General features: G+C 48.9%; 6 protein-coding genes across 6 annotated transcripts; 2 read left to right on the top strand and 4 right to left on the bottom strand.

Moving 5' to 3' along the window:
* Positions 1 to 374: 374 nt before the first annotated feature.
* On the bottom strand, positions 375 to 1,855 carry F5B22DRAFT_592050 (uncharacterized protein). Its single transcript, XM_047973885.1, has one exon. The coding sequence runs from the start codon at positions 1,619 to 1,621 to the stop codon at positions 1,001 to 1,003; it is 621 nt and encodes a 206-aa protein (XP_047834492.1). The 5' UTR covers positions 1,622 to 1,855; the 3' UTR covers positions 375 to 1,000.
* A 2,422-nt stretch (positions 1,856 to 4,277) lies between these two features.
* Positions 4,278 to 5,524, bottom strand: F5B22DRAFT_642888 (uncharacterized protein; the record flags this gene model as incomplete). The annotated part of the gene is made up of 3 exons (XM_047978194.1): positions 4,278 to 4,301; positions 4,355 to 5,432; positions 5,502 to 5,524. 3 exons carry the CDS (start codon positions 5,522 to 5,524, stop codon positions 4,278 to 4,280), a joined length of 1,125 nt encoding a protein of 374 aa, XP_047834491.1.
* Positions 5,525 to 6,347: 823 nt separating this feature from the next.
* F5B22DRAFT_659524 (uncharacterized protein) lies at positions 6,348 to 7,382 on the top strand (the record flags this gene model as incomplete). The annotated part of the gene is made up of 3 exons (XM_047980204.1): positions 6,348 to 6,467; positions 6,616 to 6,734; positions 6,983 to 7,382. 3 exons carry the CDS (start codon positions 6,348 to 6,350, stop codon positions 7,380 to 7,382), a joined length of 639 nt encoding a protein of 212 aa, XP_047834490.1.
* Positions 7,383 to 8,287: 905 nt separating this feature from the next.
* F5B22DRAFT_633886 (SNF2 family N-terminal domain-containing protein) lies at positions 8,288 to 11,644 on the bottom strand (the record flags this gene model as incomplete). Its single annotated transcript, XM_047976906.1, has 2 exons — positions 8,288 to 10,438; positions 10,697 to 11,644. The coding sequence occupies 2 exons, from the start codon at positions 11,642 to 11,644 to the stop codon at positions 8,288 to 8,290; spliced, it is 3,099 nt and encodes a 1,032-aa protein (XP_047834489.1).
* Positions 11,645 to 12,346: 702 nt separating this feature from the next.
* Positions 12,347 to 13,927, top strand: F5B22DRAFT_417073 (uncharacterized protein). Its single transcript, XM_047971599.1, has 4 exons — positions 12,347 to 12,872; positions 12,925 to 13,225; positions 13,439 to 13,530; positions 13,672 to 13,927. Exons 2-4 carry the CDS (start codon positions 12,954 to 12,956, stop codon positions 13,821 to 13,823), a joined length of 516 nt encoding a protein of 171 aa, XP_047834488.1. The 5' UTR covers positions 12,347 to 12,872; positions 12,925 to 12,953; the 3' UTR covers positions 13,824 to 13,927.
* Positions 13,928 to 14,561: 634 nt separating this feature from the next.
* On the bottom strand, positions 14,562 to 16,726 carry F5B22DRAFT_417062 (uncharacterized protein). Its single transcript, XM_047971598.1, has 3 exons — positions 15,874 to 16,726; positions 15,723 to 15,800; positions 14,562 to 15,664 (listed from the first exon to the last, which is right to left on the bottom strand). Exons 1-3 carry the CDS (start codon positions 16,322 to 16,324, stop codon positions 14,838 to 14,840), a joined length of 1,356 nt encoding a protein of 451 aa, XP_047834487.1. The 5' UTR covers positions 16,325 to 16,726; the 3' UTR covers positions 14,562 to 14,837.
* Positions 16,727 to 21,421: the final 4,695 nt, after the last annotated feature.

Raw genomic sequence — 21,421 nt, 5'->3', positions numbered from 1 at the left:
GAAAAAAAAATACAAAATAAACGTCTGTAAATTGCCCCAACAGGGAAACACCTTGCATCCAGCCTCAACATCGCGAAGCGGCCACGAATAGACGCGCTCCACGTCTGGCAGGTGCTGCCTCGTCGATCCTGCTTGTCAGGTACCATACTTACATATTATATATACAGGCTCAGCCCATTTCCACAACAAGAGACGGCTTGAATCAATCAATCAATCAATCAATCAATCAATCGATCAATCGATCGATCGATCGATCTGCCTTACTATGGTTCGATCCAACCAACGACTATGATAGAGCGATGCTACTATGAAGTCTTCTCAAAACGGCATCAGGATCCGAGACACATGACGCTGATAATGCGACCACACTCACAAGAGAGCAAATGCGATATGACGATGTTAGTCATTTTTGAGTATTATTGATTTCCTATAATGTGCACTTGAGGTTCGTAGCGCTTATATGAATGGTGGTACGACGGCCACGCAACACAGACTTGATCTGTCCGTCTGTCCCCCAAACGCCAAATGTACCAGCAGGCAGGCAGGCTCCAGCGGACCACGCCGACCAGGCCAGCCAGCTATGTTGATCCCCGTCCCATCGTCCTCCGCATTAAACAATTACATCATCATAACAACCCCCCCGGTAGGACGCAAGATCAAGCAGTTCATTTGCTCGCCATTCATTCCCAACGCCGCAGACACCTGATTCTCACAGTGTGTACCCGTATATATCATCTAATATGAAGTAAAAAGCAAGAAAACCATCTCCACCAACGCGCTATTGTCAAACTGTCATGACATCATAATATAACATAACAAGGAAAGTATATAACATGAGAAAATAAGGTAGAATAGTAGTGGTGGTAGTAGTAGTAAATCAACAAATGAACGACAAGTAAATAAATGATAGATGGCATAAGACAGATTAGTTAAGTGAATAAGTAAGAATTTATAAAAAAATAAAAATAAAAAAAAAAGTCAGAGAGAAAACGCATTAAAGTTAGTCGCGAATATATCGTCTCCGACGATGATCCTCGATGACAATCTCGCGGTCCGGGCTCCGCCTTCTCGGCTCGTAGCGACGCGGTGCCTCGATGTACCGGTACGTGTCGTACTGCGGCTCCTGCTGCTGTACGACGGGGTACGGCACGCGGACGGGCACGGGCACGAGCTTCTCGCGCTCGATGTACACCTCGCGCTCCCGGCTATGGCTGTGCCTCTTGCTCCGGCCGGAGCGCGATGACTTGTAGCTCTTGGAGGATTTGCGCGAGGATGTCGTCGATCCCGTCTCCGAGGGGTCGACGTCCACGGCGATGACGTCGATGGGGGAGTCGGGCCGCTCGGGCTCGACCTCGATGGGCTCCGGGAGGGGAGCCGGGGGCGGTATGATGATCGGTGGCGCGACCTCGATGACGGTAGGAGCGGGTTCTGGCACTGGCATTGGAACCGGCGCAGGTAGCACCCGGACGGGTGGTGGTGGTGGAGGCGGTTGTGGAGGCGGGACGACGGTGGTGACCCGTCGTTTGACAGTCACGGCGCCGTCGAAGGGCGGCTCTAGATACAGGACTTTCTTGTATTTGCCATACCGCTTTTCCCGGGGCACTGAATAAATGGTAGACATGTCGTCAGCAGGTGTTGGCTCTCTGTTACCAGGCGAAGGATGGCGATGGTGTTGGTAGTTGATTGTGTGCTAGGAGCCAAGTGATGACGATGACGTCGACGATGGTATTGACGACAGTTCTTGTAAGATTGTGACTTGATGCTGAGGTTGATGATAATAGAAAGTGAACAGCAGTGAGAGGGGTAGCAGACAAGAGTATGTGATCTTCAACAAGAGTAAGAAACTAGTTGCTGACCTGTTGAGACGTAAAAGTACATCTCGTGGGGAGATCGGTGAGATCCTGCTTCTGATATAGACTAACAGCCAGATGCTAGATCCGGGTGCAGGGAAATGCTTGGCGTGCTGGGCTAGCTACACCAAAAAGCTGCCGTGGAATCTGTTGGTGGAGGGTCTGTGTGGACTACGTCACGGCCTGGTGGGCGGGGAGGGGAGCCTAGGCAGATTAGCTGCGATCGGATTGGGCTCACGACGAACACAACACAACGTCTGGCCCACGGAATGGAATGCAGGGTCCTGTCACTCACTTGCGCAGCCAACCGTCTGGTAGGTACTGGTCTTACAGGAGTCAAAACAAGCTGTGTAAGCTGCGCTGTGATCGGGGTCACGAGCGGTGAGTCGGCTGATTCAACAAGATAGGCGCGCGTCGGGATGGAGGCCCTACGTTGGTCTCGTGGATAGCTGGAATTACAGTATTAGGGTGAATGTGTCTACTTGTGTGTTTGGAGATTAATTGGTAGCTTGATCGCTCGATGGAGAGCTCTCTTATGTAGGTAGTAACGAAAGTATCGGATGCAAGCTAGAAGACCCTTTTTTGCAAAGACGGGAAAGGGAAGCTTCACAACAATAAATAACAGCAGCTAGCAGCGTGTGCATTTGCCGAACACACCAGTTCATCCGCGCCGCCAGCATGATCGACCAGTCAGGCACGCAAAGGCTATCATCCTAGGTAGCCCTCTCTCGTCAGATTAGGCTGCCAGCATTGAATTTCCGAATGTTGTGGCCTCTGCATCCAGCGTACTATAAAACGCCATGGCAACAAAAAGGAAGGTTGAGGCCATTGGGCAGACATTTCGCCCCCCCTTCCTCCCCCCCTCCAGCCTGCTGCTACTGTACCTGCTACTGGTGAATTGGGTGCGAAGCGGCTTAGCTGAGCATAATGACGAAGCAGCCCATCTTGGCCGGTCCGGCTTCATGCGAAAGCAGCAAATAGCTCGACGGCACCCGGCAAGGAGGGTTGGACAAGCCAGGATCCAGTGACGTCGTGTTCCATAATGGTGGGCAGACCAGAGGGCAGACGACGGCATCAGGGTCGCAGCAAATGAAACTACGGAGCTAGATGTTTCCAGTAGCACGAAGCAGCTGACAGGCGAGCAGGGTCTTCCTTGCGCCGGCCCTTTAGCCTTTGCAGAGCCCTTTGGGCTTGGATTTGAGGCGTTGGAGAGTGGGCGCACAGGCCAATGTGCCGTAGATCATGGCCGCATCGGTCTCAATTGGTGCCCCTCGTTGGTCGGCTTTCGTAGATATCACAACAAGAATGCTTCCATGCCATCCCCGACTACTGCCCGACGTCAAAAACCGTCTGACTTATGTCTGGTTGGCGGGGCATGGTGCTTTGCCAGGCAGTCCCGGTTGGACAACGTGTACAAAACTGGCTGTGCAAAGTAAGTAAGCCGGCGTTGGCTGACGCGCTGGGTCGACACGTCAAGTCTAGCGAAGTTTTCTAGACTGTTTCTGCTGCTGCGAGGGCCGGAGCTCGATTCAACGCCACCGGTAGGGACACGGAATACCACACACTAGTTTGGTTCTCGACATGCACTTCAGCCTTTGCGCGACGGCGAGCATGCTGTAAGGAGGGAGACATCGGGGCTGCCTGATTGCGACCATCAACATGGCATCTAGGCCAGAGCTACAGAGGTAGACTTGAGTCATCAATGCGTAATGCCACGTCTTGGTATTATCATTACTGCATATATCAGCAGTAGCTAGCCCGTTCACACAGCAACATTCTCTTCAGCGATAGTCCCTAGACATTCTAATGGTGAGGGGGCCGCCGACCGAAACATCAAATCTAGTAAGCCATTCAACACTGAGGTACTGTAAGCTTTTTTCAACCAAGTGAAAGATGACAACGCTTCCTTTGATGGAGCACATATATGCATTTCTTGACCGAGCCGTGCGCACTGTCTCCTGCGAGATCCCGTCGTCGCCTGCAACACAGCAATCGAGCCTATCTATAGAAAACTCAAATGGAGGACATATCATTGACAGCGTAGTGGTGGCAAAGCGGTATCAGTTGAATTATCGGTTCCGGTCAATTCGGCCACCATCTTCCGCAAGAGCGGCAGAGACGGGGCAATCACACAATATTCGGAGTGTCGATCTTCTAAGCGTAACCAGTAACTAGATCACACGCCTTAACGGCGCAACGGCCCACCGGCGATGCCTCGCCAACGCGCAGGAAGGCTGCGATATTATGTCAAGTATAGCTAGATAGCATTCCATATTTGCCACTTGGGTACACATAACGGTGAGGGTCAGCTTATACTCAATCATTGTATTGGGTATCGAGAACAGTTGTCTATGAAGCAAACACCTCGATCTACATGCTCGCTGATGCTATGCAAACTCAATTAAAATGCTGGGATGTTAAATCCAATCAAACTGGCTTAACCATGAAGATCTACAGAGCGTTAGCAAGCCTTCATTGGAGAATGGACTGAAACGTTGACACACCTGGTTCATTGCCTGCATGTCGCTATATGCCATCTTTTTAGAAGCAATATAGCGTGATCTTGCCAGATGGCGAGCCGAGAGATTTTGTGGAGTCGACGCGCCAGTGTTGCTAGGCGTCGAAGTGCCACTGTCCTGAGGTGTCACGGCTGAAGAATTTGACGTCGCTATGGCTTCACTACCCTCTGCACTGTTCGCTTGTTTGCGCTTCTTGTCTCTCTTTTTCTCCTTTCTTCTGATTTTCTCCGATGTATCATCTTCGGATATTTCCGCGGAGCTGTTGGAAAGCGCTGTTTGCTGCGAGACATCTTTGGATTTCTTGCTCTTCTTCCGTTTTACCTCCGATTCGGCCTGTTTTGCACTGTTCTCCTCTTCCTGGACCTTATCCGAATGCTCTGACCTTTTCCTCTTCTTGTCCTTTTTCTTTTTCGCCGACTTTTCTGTTTCTGCCTCGTTGCTTTCCGATTCCTTATCGGCCTTAGAACGCTTCTTCCGTTTCTTTCCTGATTTGCTGTCTGAAGCATCGCTGCCCTCAGACTCGCTAGCTTTCCGCTTCTTGGATTTCTTTTCTTTTTTCTCCATCTCTTTCTTCATGGTTTCAGGTTCAGAAGCTTCCGATTTCGGCTCTTCCTTGACGGGTGTTGTTGCTGGCTTGTTGTCGACTAACTCCTGCATCTTCTGATCTCCCACTAAAAAACCTCCGCTGACAAACCTCATCGGACCGTACTTCCTTTCGACAAATAAATTGGTCTTGATCTCGGAGCGCACTTGTCTCTGTTGCTCAAGCGCCTCTTCCGACTTCCCGTTGAGCCGTCCGAGGAGGTCTTTGAAGACATCCAAGCCAGTGCACTCATCGCTCTGTTTCTGGCGAATTTTCGCGCCTAGACCGAGGGTGTCGTCTTTCAAATTGATCTTTATGGGCGCAAGACTCGCAGCGCTATGCAATTGTGAATGTGCACTGTCCTGGGCACCTAGATATTTACCCGGCTCCCATCCCTGGGAACGAAGGATCTTCTGGCCGAACGTCGTCTCGTCGCGAGTCCATCTCGTGTTGTTCGGATCGTAGTCCAATTTGCGGCGGCTGCATAGAGTAATTTAGCATATGCATAATACATTGCATGTGATAGAGCCAAGTTCTGTTATAGCTTACAATTTCGGTCCTGAGAGACCCATTGTGTCGGCTGGTAATCTGCTGCAAAGCGCCTCGAAAGATGAATGCAGAATACCAGACACGATCACGATGTAGGTGTAAATGAGCTTTCCTAGCAGGTCCCAAATTTTTGACGATAGGTAGGCGGTTAGGTTCAGTGGGGTTCTCGCCGATAAGGTTGCCGGCTGGCTAGGACGCATTGACAGCTGGCGCATTTCATACCTACACATACATAGTCGAGATAGTTTACTTACCTAGGTAGTCCTTGGAATAGGGGCTTGTACAACAGCTTCTTCTGTCCGCTGCACTGTCTTGACAAGGAGCAGAAGAGAAAAGAATTCAGACCTTGTTGATTCATCTAGTGATTTGGGATAAGGTGCTACGTGCGAAGAACAATTCTAGATGCCACTCAGAGACCAATCTATGAGATATCATGAGCAGCCATGAGACCATGAGACGCTAATTTAACCAGATAACCTCAATGCGGCGCTGAAATGGATGTGCGAGTATTCTACTGAGCATGTAGAGAAACTGAAAGAAGGGGAGTGAAAACATGTTGGGCAGAAGAAGGTAGCTACTGGCCTTGGAAAAAATACTCCGCGCCTTCCTTACTATTCAAGTTGACACGAGCAAACTTGAAATTTTTGCCATGCAATGTATAATGAGACATATCTTGATCTTTTCAATGCAAAATTTCCTCTTTCACAATGTGATATGAACTATTGTTACTAAGGTACGGTAGTCTTCTAAGACGAGATCTCAATTGATTATCTAAAGGGGGCTTAAATACATCACACAAACCGGTGCCGCATCTGCACTCGTGGATACCATCAATTCGCAACCAGAATGCCACCCAAGCGCAAACAAAAAGAGGTTGAAGACATCTCTGACTCGGAGCCATACACAGAGGCAGAGCCTGAAATCGAGATAGGGAGAGAGGACACAGTTAAGTTGATACAGAGAATCGTATGCCTTCCTCTATCCCGGGTAGAGAGAGCTTCTGTACACACCATAACCCAAATAAAGATTAACCACCAGAGCCCAAATAATCAAGCGTATGCCAATCAAGTATGGTGACTCCAGCTGATAAGACGTGTTGTCTCCGGCGGCATAGGAAACGCTCGCGAACAAGCGCAACACCAGACGCAAGGCAATCAAGGCCGAGTTCGACAAGTATATCGACGAGATGAAAGAAGCGATAGAGAAACATCACGCTTCCAAGGCAGAGAAAAGGTAAGCAAGTCCAGGCTACCCAGGCAGACCAGGACTACTGTTTCACAAGCACATTGCTACAAGTGGCGGATAGCTGGTCGCAATTTCGTCACCCCATAGCCTCGATGCTACACATCATGTCGATCATTGACCTTTCCCAACTTCCTTCCCACCTATGACGACTTTACCCTTCACATACCACGGGGGTATCTCTATACCATAACCAACGCCGAGCAAACGAGCATAAAAAACTAACTCTTGCCCCCTAGATCCAACGAGATCAAAGCCCTCCTAACCCGTCGTGCCCAAGCCCTCGAAAAGCGAGCCGCCATCGAACGCGACATCGCGAAGCTCATACAGGAAACCCGCGAGAACACAGAGGATCTCATGGTCGTCCTTGAGGCAGCTTACGAGGGAGGATGTCAGAAAGCCAACGATGCAACAGGGTCCTTCGCATCTCTAGTGACAACAAAAACCGCAGCGCCTGTGCCTGCGCCTATCACGCCCCCTAGCCCCATGAAGACACGGCTGTACGATATACTAGGCGAGGCTAAGATAGATAGAGGTGAGAAGGGAGGTCATGGTCAAAGCGATGACCCCGCCAAAGATGCTGAGCATCAAGACAAACGTCTCAGCAAAGCGGATTTCTTCGAGAATATTGCGTGGTGATCAAAACAACGCTATCTAAAGCACATCAGCACACATCAGAGGATGATCACGGGCGAATCTATGTAATAATGATCTTGCTTGATAAAAAGTTCATATAGCTAAGCTACCCAGCTAGACCGATGTTGCTGTCGCAGAGCGAGTACAAGAAGTCACCATGGTAATCTTAATCACAATCATATCGCACACTAATAATTGATCTCAAAACCAACACTTCATTTCTCACACTGCTTGCTAAAATACCGCGGCGGTCCGAGAACCGGTTTTGACAGGCCGATCAAGCGCAACTCTAATTAAGATACACTCAAAAAGTCGACAGTGTGCCCATCCATCTATCGACAACGATAGTCCGCGGCTACTCTGCTCTATAAACATAAACCCTCAAGACACCAGCCATCTATCCCGGCTGGGTAAATCCCAATTCATTCATTTCATCACCAAACCACGTACATATGGGAAAGGGAAACATTCCCTAACGACAAGCCGCCTTTTCCGGGGGGTATGAGTTTAATTGCTTTTATGTGGTCTGCCCAATCTCTCTCTGTGTGTCTGTCTAGCGCAGTTAGAGACAATGCAATGCGAAGGTAGTATAGCCACCCCATTTCCTTCTAGTGATAAGCCTTGTGGCCAATGGGGAAAAAAATCCATGGAATCGCCGTCTTCTTATGCCCTGTATGCGTCTATATCTGTGTCTTCGAAGGGGACTTGTCTAACCCCGAATCCAATTGCATCGAGTCTTGATGGGAAATATAGGTAGGTTTTAAAAACAACGCCATATGTAAATGCGCATGGAAGGGTGTGGACAACGGGAGTGTGCAATGCCAAAGTAAAGAGTAAAACCAAGCTGGTTATGTGACGGCTGAAGCCGAGCCAAAAATTGATGAAGTCATTAATACCGTCGCTGATGATCAGGCTTCCTGCGAGGCTGCTTGTGCAGCGTTCTCTTCCTCGAGAAGCATGAGCTTGCGGCATTGTTGCTCGACGGACTCGCTCTCGGCATCGTCGTCAACAGGAATATTACCCTCGACGATACGGGCAAGCATGAGTTTCTTGACGCAAGAGTTGAAGATAAGCCTCTCGACAGAATCCCGAGTAAGAAGACGAATGACCTCGACGTCCCGCGTCTGTCCAATGCGGTGTGCGCGGTTCGATGCCTGTACGTCGTCTTGCGGGTTGTCCGATTGGTCAAAGATGATAATCTTGTTGGCGGCTGTGAGGTTTAGGCCAGTACCACCAGCGCCCGTAGTTAGGAGAAACACTGGTATGTCCGGGTTGGCGTTGAATCGCTCGATTTCAGGGAAGCGATCGGATATATCGGTGCTTCCGGTCAACTCGCAATACTGGATATTGGCGAAAGCCAATGTCTCGCGAAGGATATCGATGACAAGATCGAATCGGCTGAAGACAAGGACACGGTCCCCGTTCTCAATATAACCACGAACAAGTTCAAGGAGTTTTTGAACTTTAGGGCCCTCTTCCCAAGAGCGGTGAGGGATATCAAAATGCCCGATGTACTTTTTGAAGTGCTTGCACTCTAGGTGCAGCTGAAAGTCTGACTTCTCCATATAGTTTTGAAGCAAGAGTGCTTTGTGACGGTCAGCCTTGCTTTGGACATATAGCTCTTCCTCGCTACATCTATCCCATAGAATGTCAATCATCTCCTTGACAATCTTATCAGTGAAGTGGACGCGGAAAAGTTGGTGATGGATTGCTGCCTTGCGAAGTTGCATCCAGGGATGAGCAACGGACGATCCCCGTTGTTTCATAGGTACAAGGTAACGCCCCTTGATTTCGTCATAAATGGCTTTCTGCTTAGGATGCATTTCCACGACTATATTGTGTTCGGTCTTCTTCGCCAGGTCGAGAACTTCTTCTTTTCTACGCTGTAGGATGAACGGGGCCATGATTGCACGCGCGTTCGACACCCTCTCCTTAGCTAGCGCTGCAAAATTGTGAATCTCTTTGCTTGGAACTTTTGCCTCGAAGATGATATCAAGCGACTCAAAGATCTCAGCACCAAATAATTCTGGCTCCACAAAGTGCAGGAGTGTTAGGAGTTCCTTAAGATTATTCTGGACGGGGGTACCACTAAGGATCAAGCGCCACTCCGTTGGGACTCGCATCATCTGCTTGTATATCAGATTCTTGCGGTTCTTCAGCTTGTGGCCCTCATCAAATATTGCAGCATAGGGTTCCAATTCTTGCAACCAACGAAGGTCTTCTTTCGCCCTCTCCACTTGAGAGTAGCTGGTTAAGATCACATGATTGTTACGAGCCTCTTCGGGGTCCATGTTACGCCGATCTTTCCCTAGATATGGGCAAACACTTAGCTCCGGAGCGAATCGTTCAAATTCAGCCATCCAGTTCTCACATACACTGGGAGGAACGACAACTAGAAAGGGCCAAGGTCTAGTTTTGCCAGAGTCCTCATCATACGTGCCGACTAGATGAGCAATTATAGAGATCACTTGACAAGTTTTGCCCAGTCCCATATCGTCTGCAAGAATGCCGCTGAAATGTTTCGAGTGAAGCATATTCATCCAATTCAAGCCAAGAAGTTGATATGACTTTAGTGTGACACCATCGGCCATGAGACGAGGCTTCTCTGATATTGGTAATGTACCATCCTTTTGGATTTTGCCATTCTTATCCATTGGCCAATTGGCCATGGCTTTCTGTAGTTTGGCACCCCGATCTTCGCATTGCTTGATCACCTCGGATGCTGCATGAAATGCTTCAAACCAGGAGGTCAACTTTTCGACAAATAAGGAACCAATTTGAACACGCTTGGCCTTCGTCTTGGATTTCGTCTCTTTCTTTGACACACGCTCTGCATCTAAAACTGAAGCGAAAGGGCGAGATGATATAATCAACTTGGAATCTGCTGCAGAGAAACCGGTCATCTGAGCGAGTGACTCAGCAGTACACGAATTAAGATAGTTGAGGACCTGCTCGTGACGTGGCGATTGCTGAACAGTAGGGGTCACAGTTGTTTGTTCAAGGTCAGATTCCGATGGAACATCAACAGGTTCAGGCTCGACTGGCGATTGAGCTTTTCGCTTGCGTGAAACAGTCTTGTTTGCCGGAGTAAGTTTCAAGTCAAATTCCGAATCTGAGTCCGAATCTAATGTAATGACTGCAGCTGGAGGCGAGCGGTTACGACGGCCACGCTGAAGTCGTCGGCGGGGCTGGGTGACAGGCTCAGGCCTAATAGGGGATGCAACCGCTGCCATTGTAGATTCCTTGCTAGAAAATTGATGTTCCGACCGCGCCGGCGTGGTTGGTGCTGAGGAAGCCGAGGAGGAAACAGAGAATACGGGCGGAGGTGTAGGTGATCTGTTCTTTCGTCCCTGAACCAAGCGCCTGCGTGGGGGAAGAGGATTGCTCTTGTTGAATGAAGACTCTACAGAAGAGTATGGAGTAGAGGTGGAATTAGAAGTAAGCGAACAATCCTTTTGTGTGGATTTTTGTGAAAGGGAATTAGTTGAGTTGGAGTTGTCAATGGAGCTATTAAATGATTTGAGTAATGTTTGTTGCTTTGGTTGACTAGGCGTTTTGGACAAAGCACTGCCCGTCAGTAATTTTACCGCCTTCGCGACTTGCCATCCCACGCCACTTGTTAGGGCATCTCGACAAGCTTTGATAGTAATAGAAGGCTTTGACTTCGATACAATCTTGTGTACTTCTTTTGTCAAGTGCCGTAACCTCACGTCGTGGATGTCCCTGAGTTCAATATCACGGTTGGCCTTCCATGAAGGCTTCGTTTCAATGGATTCGAGGGGAGCGGCATTTTTTAGGAACGAAGAAGGTTTGATATCTCCTCTCATAGGAGATTCATCCCCTGAACTGTCGCGGTGCTTATAGTCTTCACTTAATTCATCATCCGACAAAGTCAAGTAGGTCTTCATCTTAGCAACTGGGCGCGCCACTGGTGGTCTAAATGAAGTCCCAGCTGGGGCCATTAGAGAACCGAGACGATTTGCTACCCCTCTTTGTGTCCCTACGGAGGGTGACACTTTAGCCTCCGATCTGGGCTGAAATGGTGATGAGGCGGGCACCTCGACGGTGTTACTCGGTGAGCTTGGGGCGATTGGCGAGGAAGGCGGGCGTAAAGTGGCCCTGCCAATGATTTGGGTGGGCTGGGTTGTGCGATCGAGAATCTGGGTTGGCTGCGTAGTTCGCCCGACAACTTGCGTTGGCTGCGTGCCTCGTTTTACGACTTGGGTTGGTTGTGTAAAGAATGGTGATGAGCATGGGATATTCATCATCAGCTCGTCAAGATCCTCATCGTCCAACTCGATATAGTCAGGCTCTTTAGCCTTGGGCCGGGCAGCCTTACCACCGCGCTGCATCTTGGGGGTCGCGGGAATTGAGGGGGAGCTGTTTCTTGCGGATCGCGAGGGCAGCGGCATTCCTGGGCAGGGTTGTTTGACTCTTCTTCAGCTTTTGAACCGAGGATATGTAGACACAGGCGTTTGAGGTGGATTGCGACGGTGTGGTGTTGACCCTATGAGGCTGAAGGCGTAAGGGGAATCATGTATATATGGTACAAGTGCACCACCATATAAATATCCCCGTCTCTTTTTTGTTCCACCCCTCTACTTCATAGGATCATAGTTTCTCGGTATTTTACTTTTGTTTTTTCGGATCAGATTCGATTTCGATTTCGGTTGGACGAGGGGCAAGTGGGAGGCGGTCTCGGAAAGAGTTATTAGGTTGAACTTCTGAAGCGCCTAGGTAGATGGTGGAGGTGGTTGGGAGGACAAGATGGGCAAGAGAAAGTACCCAAAATTTTTAGGCCAGCGGCGACGTGATTGAGGACCCCAATACCGGTCCAGTGGGAATTAAAACGCGGTCGAGGACGCGGCACGGCAATCGCGCTATCAGCTGACTGCGGGGGGTTGGGTTAATTGAAAAGCGTTTGGCCCGTGCACATGTTAATTCAGATTTCGACTTTATGGTTTGTTTATCGTTATGAGTGGGCGCCCAAGCTACTTCACATCAATCAGGTTCATATATATCGTACCTAGTAGTATACCAGTATATTAGCTTGCTCAGGTATATTTTGAGGCCGCAGTCTTATCAATCTGTCAGGTGATGGTAGGTGATGAAGCTTACACCGCTCTTGAAACCTCAGAAAGTAGGCAGAAAAGGTAGGAGAGGCAAATTAATAGCAAGTAAATAAAACAGTTGACGTGACTGACACCCTTTTATCTGGTAGGCTACATAAGTACAGATGCATGCAGCTTTCTAGATGACCCAACATGCCTTAACATAATTACCCAGATACATACAAGTGAAGAGGGAGAGAGGGAGAGAGGTTAGCTCCATCACTGAACCCAAGTGAGCAGTCCATTATGGCTGGTTGGTTACCTGAATATGGACGTAGATGTACTTGGATATGTGGCACGCATACATACTTGTAGTAATGGAACAAAGAACTGAGCTGTCATCGAGGTCAAGATTTCCAGAAAGAGATTGAGTGCAAAGCGGGTAGGTAACCTGAAGTTTGTACCTACCTACCCAGCATGCTTACTTACAATAGCTCCCGATCGGCCCCACCTAAATCCGTACATGTACCTACCTACCTACTTCATCAATGTCAAAGTGAACCTCACAATAATCCCCAAGTCCACACAAGACCAGTCCCAGCTACAAAGGCGTCGAAGCTATACAATACATACATCAGACACACGTAACACCAAGCACTTCATCAGAACAGCCTCAAAAATGGCAACTCGACGCATAATCTCTTCTGAAAAGACCATCCTCGACAAGGACGATGATGACCTACAGTCCAGCTCTCAACCTGGCGGACAATCTAGCACTGCGCCGGCCGTGCCTATGTGAGTTATTCCGAAGTACTGTCTATTGGCCATCCGTACAATCCACCGGTCCTCCATTCCTCCAGTCTCTCTTCTCAATCAGGCCAATTAGTTGCCCAATATCTCCCCCAAAGACGAAAGGGGGAAGGGAGACTAGACTGGCACCTCATCAAAGCAAACCAAATGTGATCAAATCCTTTTCAAAAGCTAACAATGACCCTCTCCACTACCCAGGGACGTCATCCTCAAGCTCCTAGCATTCACTCTCGCCATGATAGTTATTCCCATCGGCTCCTACTTCGTGACAGTAAACACCATCTTCCGCGGTAAGTCTCCCCACACAGCTCTTCCCTCATCCTCACCAATCGATCTCACCCAATCCCACCCCCCATCTCCATAAACCAAGCACACAAACCTCTCCTCTCCGACAAAGCTAGTTGACTCACTCACTCATCACATACAAAAAGGCAACTCGACCTACGCCGGCGCGCTAGCCGCCATCCTCGCCAACGTGGTGCTAGTGGGCTACGTCGTGGTGGCCATGAACGAGGACCAGAGCGACGTCCTCGAGGCCGAGAAGAAGCAGAAGTTGAAAGCGCGGCAAGGCAAAGCCGAGTAAAAAAAAAAAAAGCCACAAACCCAACCCAAAACAAAACTAAATCAGTTCAGAAGTAAACCCGCATCGAATCAGGTCAAATCGGATCAATTCATACCAGTTCGCCTCAGCTTAGCTTGATCATCAGAGGAAGCTCATGTAAAACATAGCTATGTAGCTCAAGCACTACCTGCCTGCCTGTCTGCCATGTAAACTAGGTACTTTCATAAAAATGCCGTCCCTGTTATTTATTTTCCTTCTCCTAGTTCAAAAAGGGCTGTCACAGGTTATATCACTATCTGAAACCGCAGTACGACAACTGGTCTCAAGGGGTATGATAGAGAGAGAATATATTGACATAGGGGAAGAAAGGCTATTTACAATCAAGGTCAAGATATACCGACAAACGTATATTTCCTGCCAGTCACAGTTCCTACACCAGATGCCTAATAATGAAGTAGGACATTGCCATCACGAGTGTCTCTAGATACCACCACAGATGAACCAGTGTCTCTCGTTCCAAAATGAGACAGAGGATAGCGAGCATGGTATGCTGACACGCAGACAAGGTCCTGTGTCACAGGTCCAAAAGGCTACGTGTATTTGCCCTTTGGTAGCTAAAGGCTCATTGAGACTGATATAGGTGAGCTTTGGCTCTCATCGGATTCCTCTTCTCAGGCAACCACTTTTTCCCATCTTTACATTGAGGCTGGCCACTGCCTCTGTATCTCCCCAGCCGTCCTTGGTTCTGGAACCATTCGTGTCCCCCAAAACAAATGCCACAACCCCATACTCGTTATGCTCCTGTGGTATTACGCTCGCATAGTCGTCAAAGTACCCACCCCCCTAGCAACTTTGACCCGATGACCTTGCCAAACTTCGCGTGAGAACTGCACGGTGCCGCCCCAACAATGCCAGCACCTAGAACCGAAATAACGCCGCGTAAATATGATATAAAATGAGGGTATCTTCGTTGTTGTCGTTACGAACAAATTGCGAATTGGAAGCGTGTTGATGATTGGTTTAGGTCTTGATGTATTAAGAATTCTTGCTAAACCGTCGCATGAGCCAGCTTTTTCGTTTTCCACCGGTATCTGGGCGTTCTTGTGATTTGCTGACCACGGGTTTTGAGGGTTTTCTCAACAGAGAACCTTGCTCCTTTCGTGGTAAAGGAGGCGGCTGCTCTGCGCCATTTTTGCCTATACCAAGACCTGGCGCTTGGTAAGAAGGCGACTGACCGAAACTAATACCGTAATCGTTCATCGATTCCTGACGTTTCGGCGGTGAACGACGATCAATGGAACTGTTCTCGCTGCTAGTGGGATCAGTTTGATAGCCCACCGGTTCGCCCATGCTGCCCGTCCCCGTCCCAGACGCAACCGTCTCATACGATCGATGGTTATTCGGCATCGGATAGACATTGCGTTCGTGGCCATTCAAGTATGGTTCTGAGTGGTTTCGTGGATACTTATTTCGCGCCCCCATGCTCGGACCCCCATTATTGTATGGACCACCATCGAAGCCTTCATAGTAGCTGTCTCTCGAGCTCCCCATCATTACCGATTGCCGCTGGTCATTCATCCCACCGTCTGTTCGGTTTTGCCGTCCGTACCAGCTCTCTTGAGGTGCGCGTCCGTTGTCTGGACGAACTGTGTGAGACATATGACTCAAGCGTGGTTGGGGGCCACGATGCTGCTCACTTCCATAGTAACTACTCCTCCTATTCCAGTTGGCAAGAGACTCTGAGTCGGGCCTATAAACCGATTTACGATTGTAACCGCCATCAATGGCTGCTTCGAAGCTTCGAATCGTATCCAAAGGTCGTTCCCAGCGACTTCGGGTAGGATTTGAACGGTCGGGATCAGCTGCGACGCTGTGAGCATACAGGCAGTACTAGATTTCAGAACAAGAAAAGCAACTTACTGATTAGGTTTCCCATAAGGTCTTTGTGCTGAATAGACCTCAACGCAGGCCGGTCTGAGACGGTTTGCGCCTCCATGGCTATAAACTGATGTTAGACATTCGAATTGAACTCGAGACTGAGGGAAGATTGAGGCACAATTAATTCACTTACCAGGTTCTCTTTCGTTCAACGCCATTCTAGGATCAGCTTTACCATGTAGTCTGTGAGCCTCCTTCTCCGCTGACGTCTCTATAAGATTGGTCTTGTGGGCCTGGCCGTTGGCACTCTTTTGAGACTTGTCAGATCGGAAGCTGAATGCTCTTGATCTAGGCCGTACGCGAGATTGTTGCTGCTGCTGTGAGTTGGAGTCAGCTCTTGGAGGCGGCGGCCGTTGTTGCTGTCCCTGCTGTTGTTGTTGTTGTTGTGGTTGTGGTTGTGGTTGTTGCCGACTGCGTGTAGGTTGCTGGTACTGGGTCTGCTGTGGTGGGTAGTTTTGAGGAGCGTACTGGTAGTCCTGTTCCACCGGCGGCTGTTGCTGTTGTTGATAAGGCGGATAATACTGTTCCTGCTGGGGCGGCGGAGCAGGCAGCGGGTGATGGTTATAATTAGCGGAGGACGCCATCTTGCTCTAAGGATAGGCCAGAACTTTTGATTACAATGTCGGTTAGGATCCCTGGTAAGGACCGGGGGACACGAATAGAGAAAGTGGACCAAAGGGCGATCGCTTTTTCGATAGCCTGGGTCTATCAGAGGCCGTCCACCTCGTGGGTGACGGACCGTGGATATCGCAGACTTGTGGGTTGCTCCGTTAATTTCGTGCAGACACTGTTCCTTGTCAAAGCGGGTAGTGTTCGTTGCCGTTTGAGGGAAAGACAGATCGGGTTACACTAGGGAAGCGTTATACGTCTGGCGGAGAGACCAGGAACCGCCCGCTTTCACCTAATTGTCTAGGGAAGAACTGTAGTTCGACCGCCGTTGCGTCGTAGAAAACAGAACAAAACAGGAAGGGATGGTCTTGTCGCAGAGCTGGCGTATGCGATGCAGAAGCTGTGTTCCCCTGTATGTGCTGCTGCCGGAGCCCAAGAACTACGACAGGGAAAGAAAACAAACAACAGCGGGAACAATGGGGCGCGGATATGCCGGCGTCACTATTAGTATAAGGCAGATAGCGAACAGTTGCTCCTAGTAGGAATTACGATATCGACCGTTTGCCCGCGGTGCGGTACAACACAGCTGGCCTGTCGGGCGCGAATCGAAACCAATGGCGACGGACAGGAGCAACGATGAAGTAGCGCCAGCAATTAGTGTGTCTCTTTGTGTTGCACGATCATGAAAGAACGGAAACAAGGTGGAGGTGGGAATATGGAGATAGGTATGGAGAGCTGAGGGAGCTTGGTGTGTTCTGATGTGGCGGATCCCAAAGTCGTCAGAGTGGGCTCAGAGCCGGGGGTAGATTGAGGTCAAGAAAGCAGCCACGCCAGATTTCGACGTGGTTGGTTGCGACTTCTCGGCGGCGCGCGTTGGGCCAAGTTTATTATTAGGTAGTGTCGTACCTGTAGCGTCGTAGCGTCGTAGCGGACGTTGGTGGTGGTACTTAATGGAGTGGCTGCAGGAGCTTAACGGTGAGCTATGTACCACCCACCCTACATGTACCTACCAGCAGTACCTACATACCGAAGGTATGAATGAGAATTGGTGGCAACAGCTACATTACCTGGTATCAGAACGCGTAAAGAGGTACATTCTCCAGACATTGGTCTACACAAGATACGCAAGAGGAGTACCTACTGAAAGCAGGTGTTTAACTATACAGGCAATGTACCTAATCTGATATATAGAGTACACCTGCAACGTTATAAGTAGGGCAGAGGTAGCGTACCTACCTCAGAGCAAAGAGTTTAGGTACCTACCCACTTTGTAGGTACTTGCTTGCCTGGCGCCACGCCAAACCACCGGGACAGGAAGTGAAGTCAAAGCTCGAATCGCACCACGGACACGCAAAAACAACAGCACAAATACTTACCCAAGGTATTGTACGTGCACTTCCAAGCGACAGGTACCAGCACCTCGCTCGGCAGGTAGGTATGAATGTTGCGCAGGTTACCGTACCGTACCAGAGTACACATTGCTCGGGAGCAGGATGGCACGTCAGTGTGTACTGTATCATAGGTACTTACTAGTATGGAGTATGTAAACATTAACCATCCATCTACCTATCCATCCATCCAGTCCTGGTCAAGTTGATTCTCAAACACGAACACAGAGAACCGACAAGGTGGGCCCCTTGGCGGGAAAGTGTGGAGTGGGTTCTGGAGAGGACGTGATGATAAGACAGACGGATGCAGGCCTTAAATGTGCAGATACATTACCTACAGTACCTAGGTACCTACTACCTACTAGATGTACAAGTATTTATTTCCTATTACGCTATGGTCTGCTCGGCCGGGTCGACAGTTCCTACGCGGCGTACGTCGTTTAGTTTTCAAAATGGGGTGATGGATGGATGGATGGATGGATGGGTATCGGGGTGTCGGTGCTATTATCTTCTTCCCAAAGTACCTACCTGCCTATCCTCTACTGCAGAGCGATCGCCACCGTGACGGCTAGCTGATTATTCCAAGAGTCAAACTCTGTATGAAGTATTATATCTCGTTACTACGTCGCAAATAGAGTTAGAGGGGTATAGAGACGGTGTGTCTTCAGCTATGTCCCGGTGACGTCAGGAAGTGATGATGAAAGGGGGTGTTTCAGAATGGTCAATGGGAGATTTCCATTTGCATTCTCCATGCACGACTGGCGGAGAGAGGAGCGGAGAGAGTGCCGGCGAGGTAGTGCGGCAAAAAAGGGATTAGGCCTGTTGATCGGAAGACGTGTCGCACGCAACTTGCTTCCACACAAACCTGTCAGCCCAGAACAAAGGTGTCGCTCGCCGTCGCAAAGCTCGAGTCCATTGTACCTATTGCTGCAGTAGTGTGGTCGTGGGTTATGCGATGTAGATACGAAATACTGCACGTTAATTGCAGCTGAAGATAGGTGCTGATTTGTTACACGCCAAGGAGAAGATGCTTAAGCCCGGCTGTATTGTGTACGTTGCCGAGTGCCGAAACCAATGCTTTACTGGTACTCTGCTGGTACATACACGCATGATATTGGCGCTTATCAGACAAAATTTATGAACGAGTCCTCCTTGGGCTGTTTCTATGCAAGCGGGAAGAAAAGATAGGTACGACTAGTATGAGGCAAAAGGATTTGCATGTAGTGGAACGCAACATTAACACCTTACAAGAGCTCTCGCTTGATTAGAGCTTGCTGAAATCATGCGCATGCATGAATGATAGGACGATGATTTCCTTATGGGGTGAGGATGATGAATCTTCGGGGCGAAGCAGCTGATGTTGCAGTTAGAACCACGAACATCGAAAGAGACAAGAGACCAATGGAGGCTCGATTACCTAACCGGCACGCCACAGCCTACCTACTACTTAGTACATTGTATCCGCGTATGTTAAGGATGTAAAAACGTGAAAGATGGACCTGACTACCTAGTTATGATTCTAGTTTTCTGCTAGTTGAATCGGTATCTATGATATAAAGACTAACTAAGTCCGTGCCTTAGACACACAAAGCGAAACTACAAGCTTCTGGCCTAAGTTACTTGGTTAGGTAGCTGCAGAGCAAAGGCGGTTCATAGTTGGTTGCAGCCACGCAAGCTGGCGAATATACACGTACAGCTACCGAATGTGTAGCAAAAGCGGTGAGATTCTCTCGCTACAATAGTAAGTCGACAGTTGACATAGTTTAATCATCTCTCTTCGGCACTTAAGTTGTGGTGATTATTGACTACCTACTCTTTTCATTTCATGGTACCATACCGAGAGTAAAGGACTGCAATAGTTTGTAGACATCTGCCTTACAGTGCTTGGTAACGAAGACCGATGCAAGAAGAAGGCTCTGGTCAGAATTCTATATGCTTCACCAAGAATCCCATATCTTACTTAGTACCTAGGTATATTAACGATCGACCGATCGCGCTAGAGTCACTTACCTAAACTGGTAGGCGGGGCTAGGTTAGAGCTTTCTGAAGTAGACCCATCTGCTTATGCCTAGCGAGCCTAGCTTCGGTGGTGGGGAAACTGCAACACACCAAGAGAAAAAAAAGAATACGAGAGAGCCTGCGTTGTCTGGACTACCAGCAAGGGTGTTGATAGGATGTGCAGAATGTGGTATGGTCTCAGGTATGGTACCGGTATTGAGAGGAATTGAGAGGAAGAGTGTGCTAGAAAGCAAGGCGGCGGCGAACTTCCCAACCCCCACGTCCGGTAAAGTTACTTATCTTTTATCTCTCACCACATTTACTAGGTAGGTAGTGTCTTTGGTCGCTCGGTGTCTAAACCGCCTACATCCTGCTTACTGTGGAATCAGCTGTTATTTTCACCAGCTTTTGCAAGTTCAACTAAGGATGGTATTCTTACAAATAGGCCCAAGAAGGAATCTAGAGAAGTAGGTAAGTAGTTTGATGGTAAGTATATTGTCACATACAGTACAGGACACAATAGGTAGTCAGGGACACGACATCGTGTGGGGGAGACGCATAGATGATAGCCTTGATCTAACCATCCGGCAACTCAGGTTCGTTCACTCCCTTTGTCTAATTCACTCTTTTTCAAGCAGATACGGTAACTAGCCTCCCACGGACGCAAATTCGAGACCGAAGAAGTCCGATACACCTGCGCTGAGTAGAGACGCAGGCCAGCCGCATACGGCAACGAACGGCTTGGGTACTCGGGACGCATTCTACGTAATCTACCTAGATAGGTAGGCAGAATACTACCCAAGAAATGTTATTGGCTGGGACCCGGAAATAATACGAGCTTGGTACACCTGCAAAGAACGACACTCAAAGACGAAAGGAACCATACCGTATCGTTCGCTTTCTCTCAACAGCTCTTTATTAATTGAGAGATATCTATGTTTCAATAGAAATGCCAAGGCTCATGCGAGTCTAATCATGTCTCGACCTCCATTGAATTTTATTGAACCTTCCCACGGAAAGAAAGCCACCTCGACTCTGACCTTCAAATAATGGAATGGTAACGGTGCCCTGATCGTCCATCAACCGGTCGTGGTTCGTTTCACACGCCAAAGAAGCTTGGATGCTCGCCAACAAGGCTACTTGATACTTCAATGCCGTGCGTCCCTTTGCTTTTGCTACAGAAATTTTATTTTATTTTCCTTATCGCACATCCGGTAGCACGGCAGAGATCCGCAGCCGAACCAGCATTCCTTCGCCAACGACGCCTAGAGATGAGACGACATGCTCTATTGCGTGCACATATGCGTACCAGGTAGTATGGTCCGCTAATGGCAAAGGGGGACTTTATGAAGCAGCTACCAGCCGTCGGGAAGAGTCAAGTCTGTTGTATCTTGATTCAGATGCCAATCCTAGCACGTACAACGCCACCGAGAAGAGCCAGTGATAATGCGACCTTCATGCGGCGGAAATACCCATGAAACAAAGGGCGGGTAATCCCGATGCGAACCTGTCGGTATAATGAAGCAAACAACTTCCGAGGAACTGCTTTCATCCATTCAATCTTTATAGTATCACACAGTATAAGACAAGTCTCTACAGGAAGCGGTAAGAGGGGCGGCAAGATATGCTTACATTTTCAGTCCAATAATGACAGCGCACGCTTGCTTCATGTAAACAGGTACCTGC

This window comes from Xylaria bambusicola, assembly GCF_022495145.1.
Source record: "Xylaria bambusicola strain CBS 139988 unplaced genomic scaffold F5B22scaffold_5, whole genome shotgun sequence".
In the NCBI taxonomy this organism is placed as follows: Eukaryota; Fungi; Ascomycota; class Sordariomycetes; order Xylariales; family Xylariaceae; genus Xylaria; species Xylaria bambusicola.
Note: the sequence above shows the minus strand (reverse complement) of the source record. Positions and strands in the feature narration are given on the sequence as shown.

Bases quoted from the DNA above. Each gene is read 5' to 3' on its own strand.
- F5B22DRAFT_592050 (XM_047973885.1), bottom strand. From the start codon at position 1,621: ATGTCTACCATTTATTCAGTGCCCCGGGAAAAGCGGTATGGCAAATAC.
- F5B22DRAFT_417062 (XM_047971598.1), bottom strand. From the start codon at position 16,324: ATGGCGTCCTCCGCTAATTATAACCATCACCCGCTGCCTGCTCCGCCG. The intron at 15,801-15,873 runs GTAAGTGAATTA...ATCAGTTTATAG, and splicing joins GTTGAACGAAAGAGAACCTG to CCATGGAGGCGCAAACCGTC. The intron at 15,665-15,722 runs GTAAGTTGCTTT...ACAGCGTCGCAG, and splicing joins CCTTATGGGAAACCTAATCA to CTGATCCCGACCGTTCAAAT.
- F5B22DRAFT_417073 (XM_047971599.1), top strand. From the start codon at position 12,954: ATGTACCTACCTACCTACTTCATCAATGTCAAAGTGAACCTCACAATA. The intron at 13,226-13,438 runs GTGAGTTATTCC...TCCACTACCCAG, and splicing joins ACTGCGCCGGCCGTGCCTAT to GGACGTCATCCTCAAGCTCC. The intron at 13,531-13,671 runs GTAAGTCTCCCC...ACATACAAAAAG, and splicing joins AGTAAACACCATCTTCCGCG to GCAACTCGACCTACGCCGGC.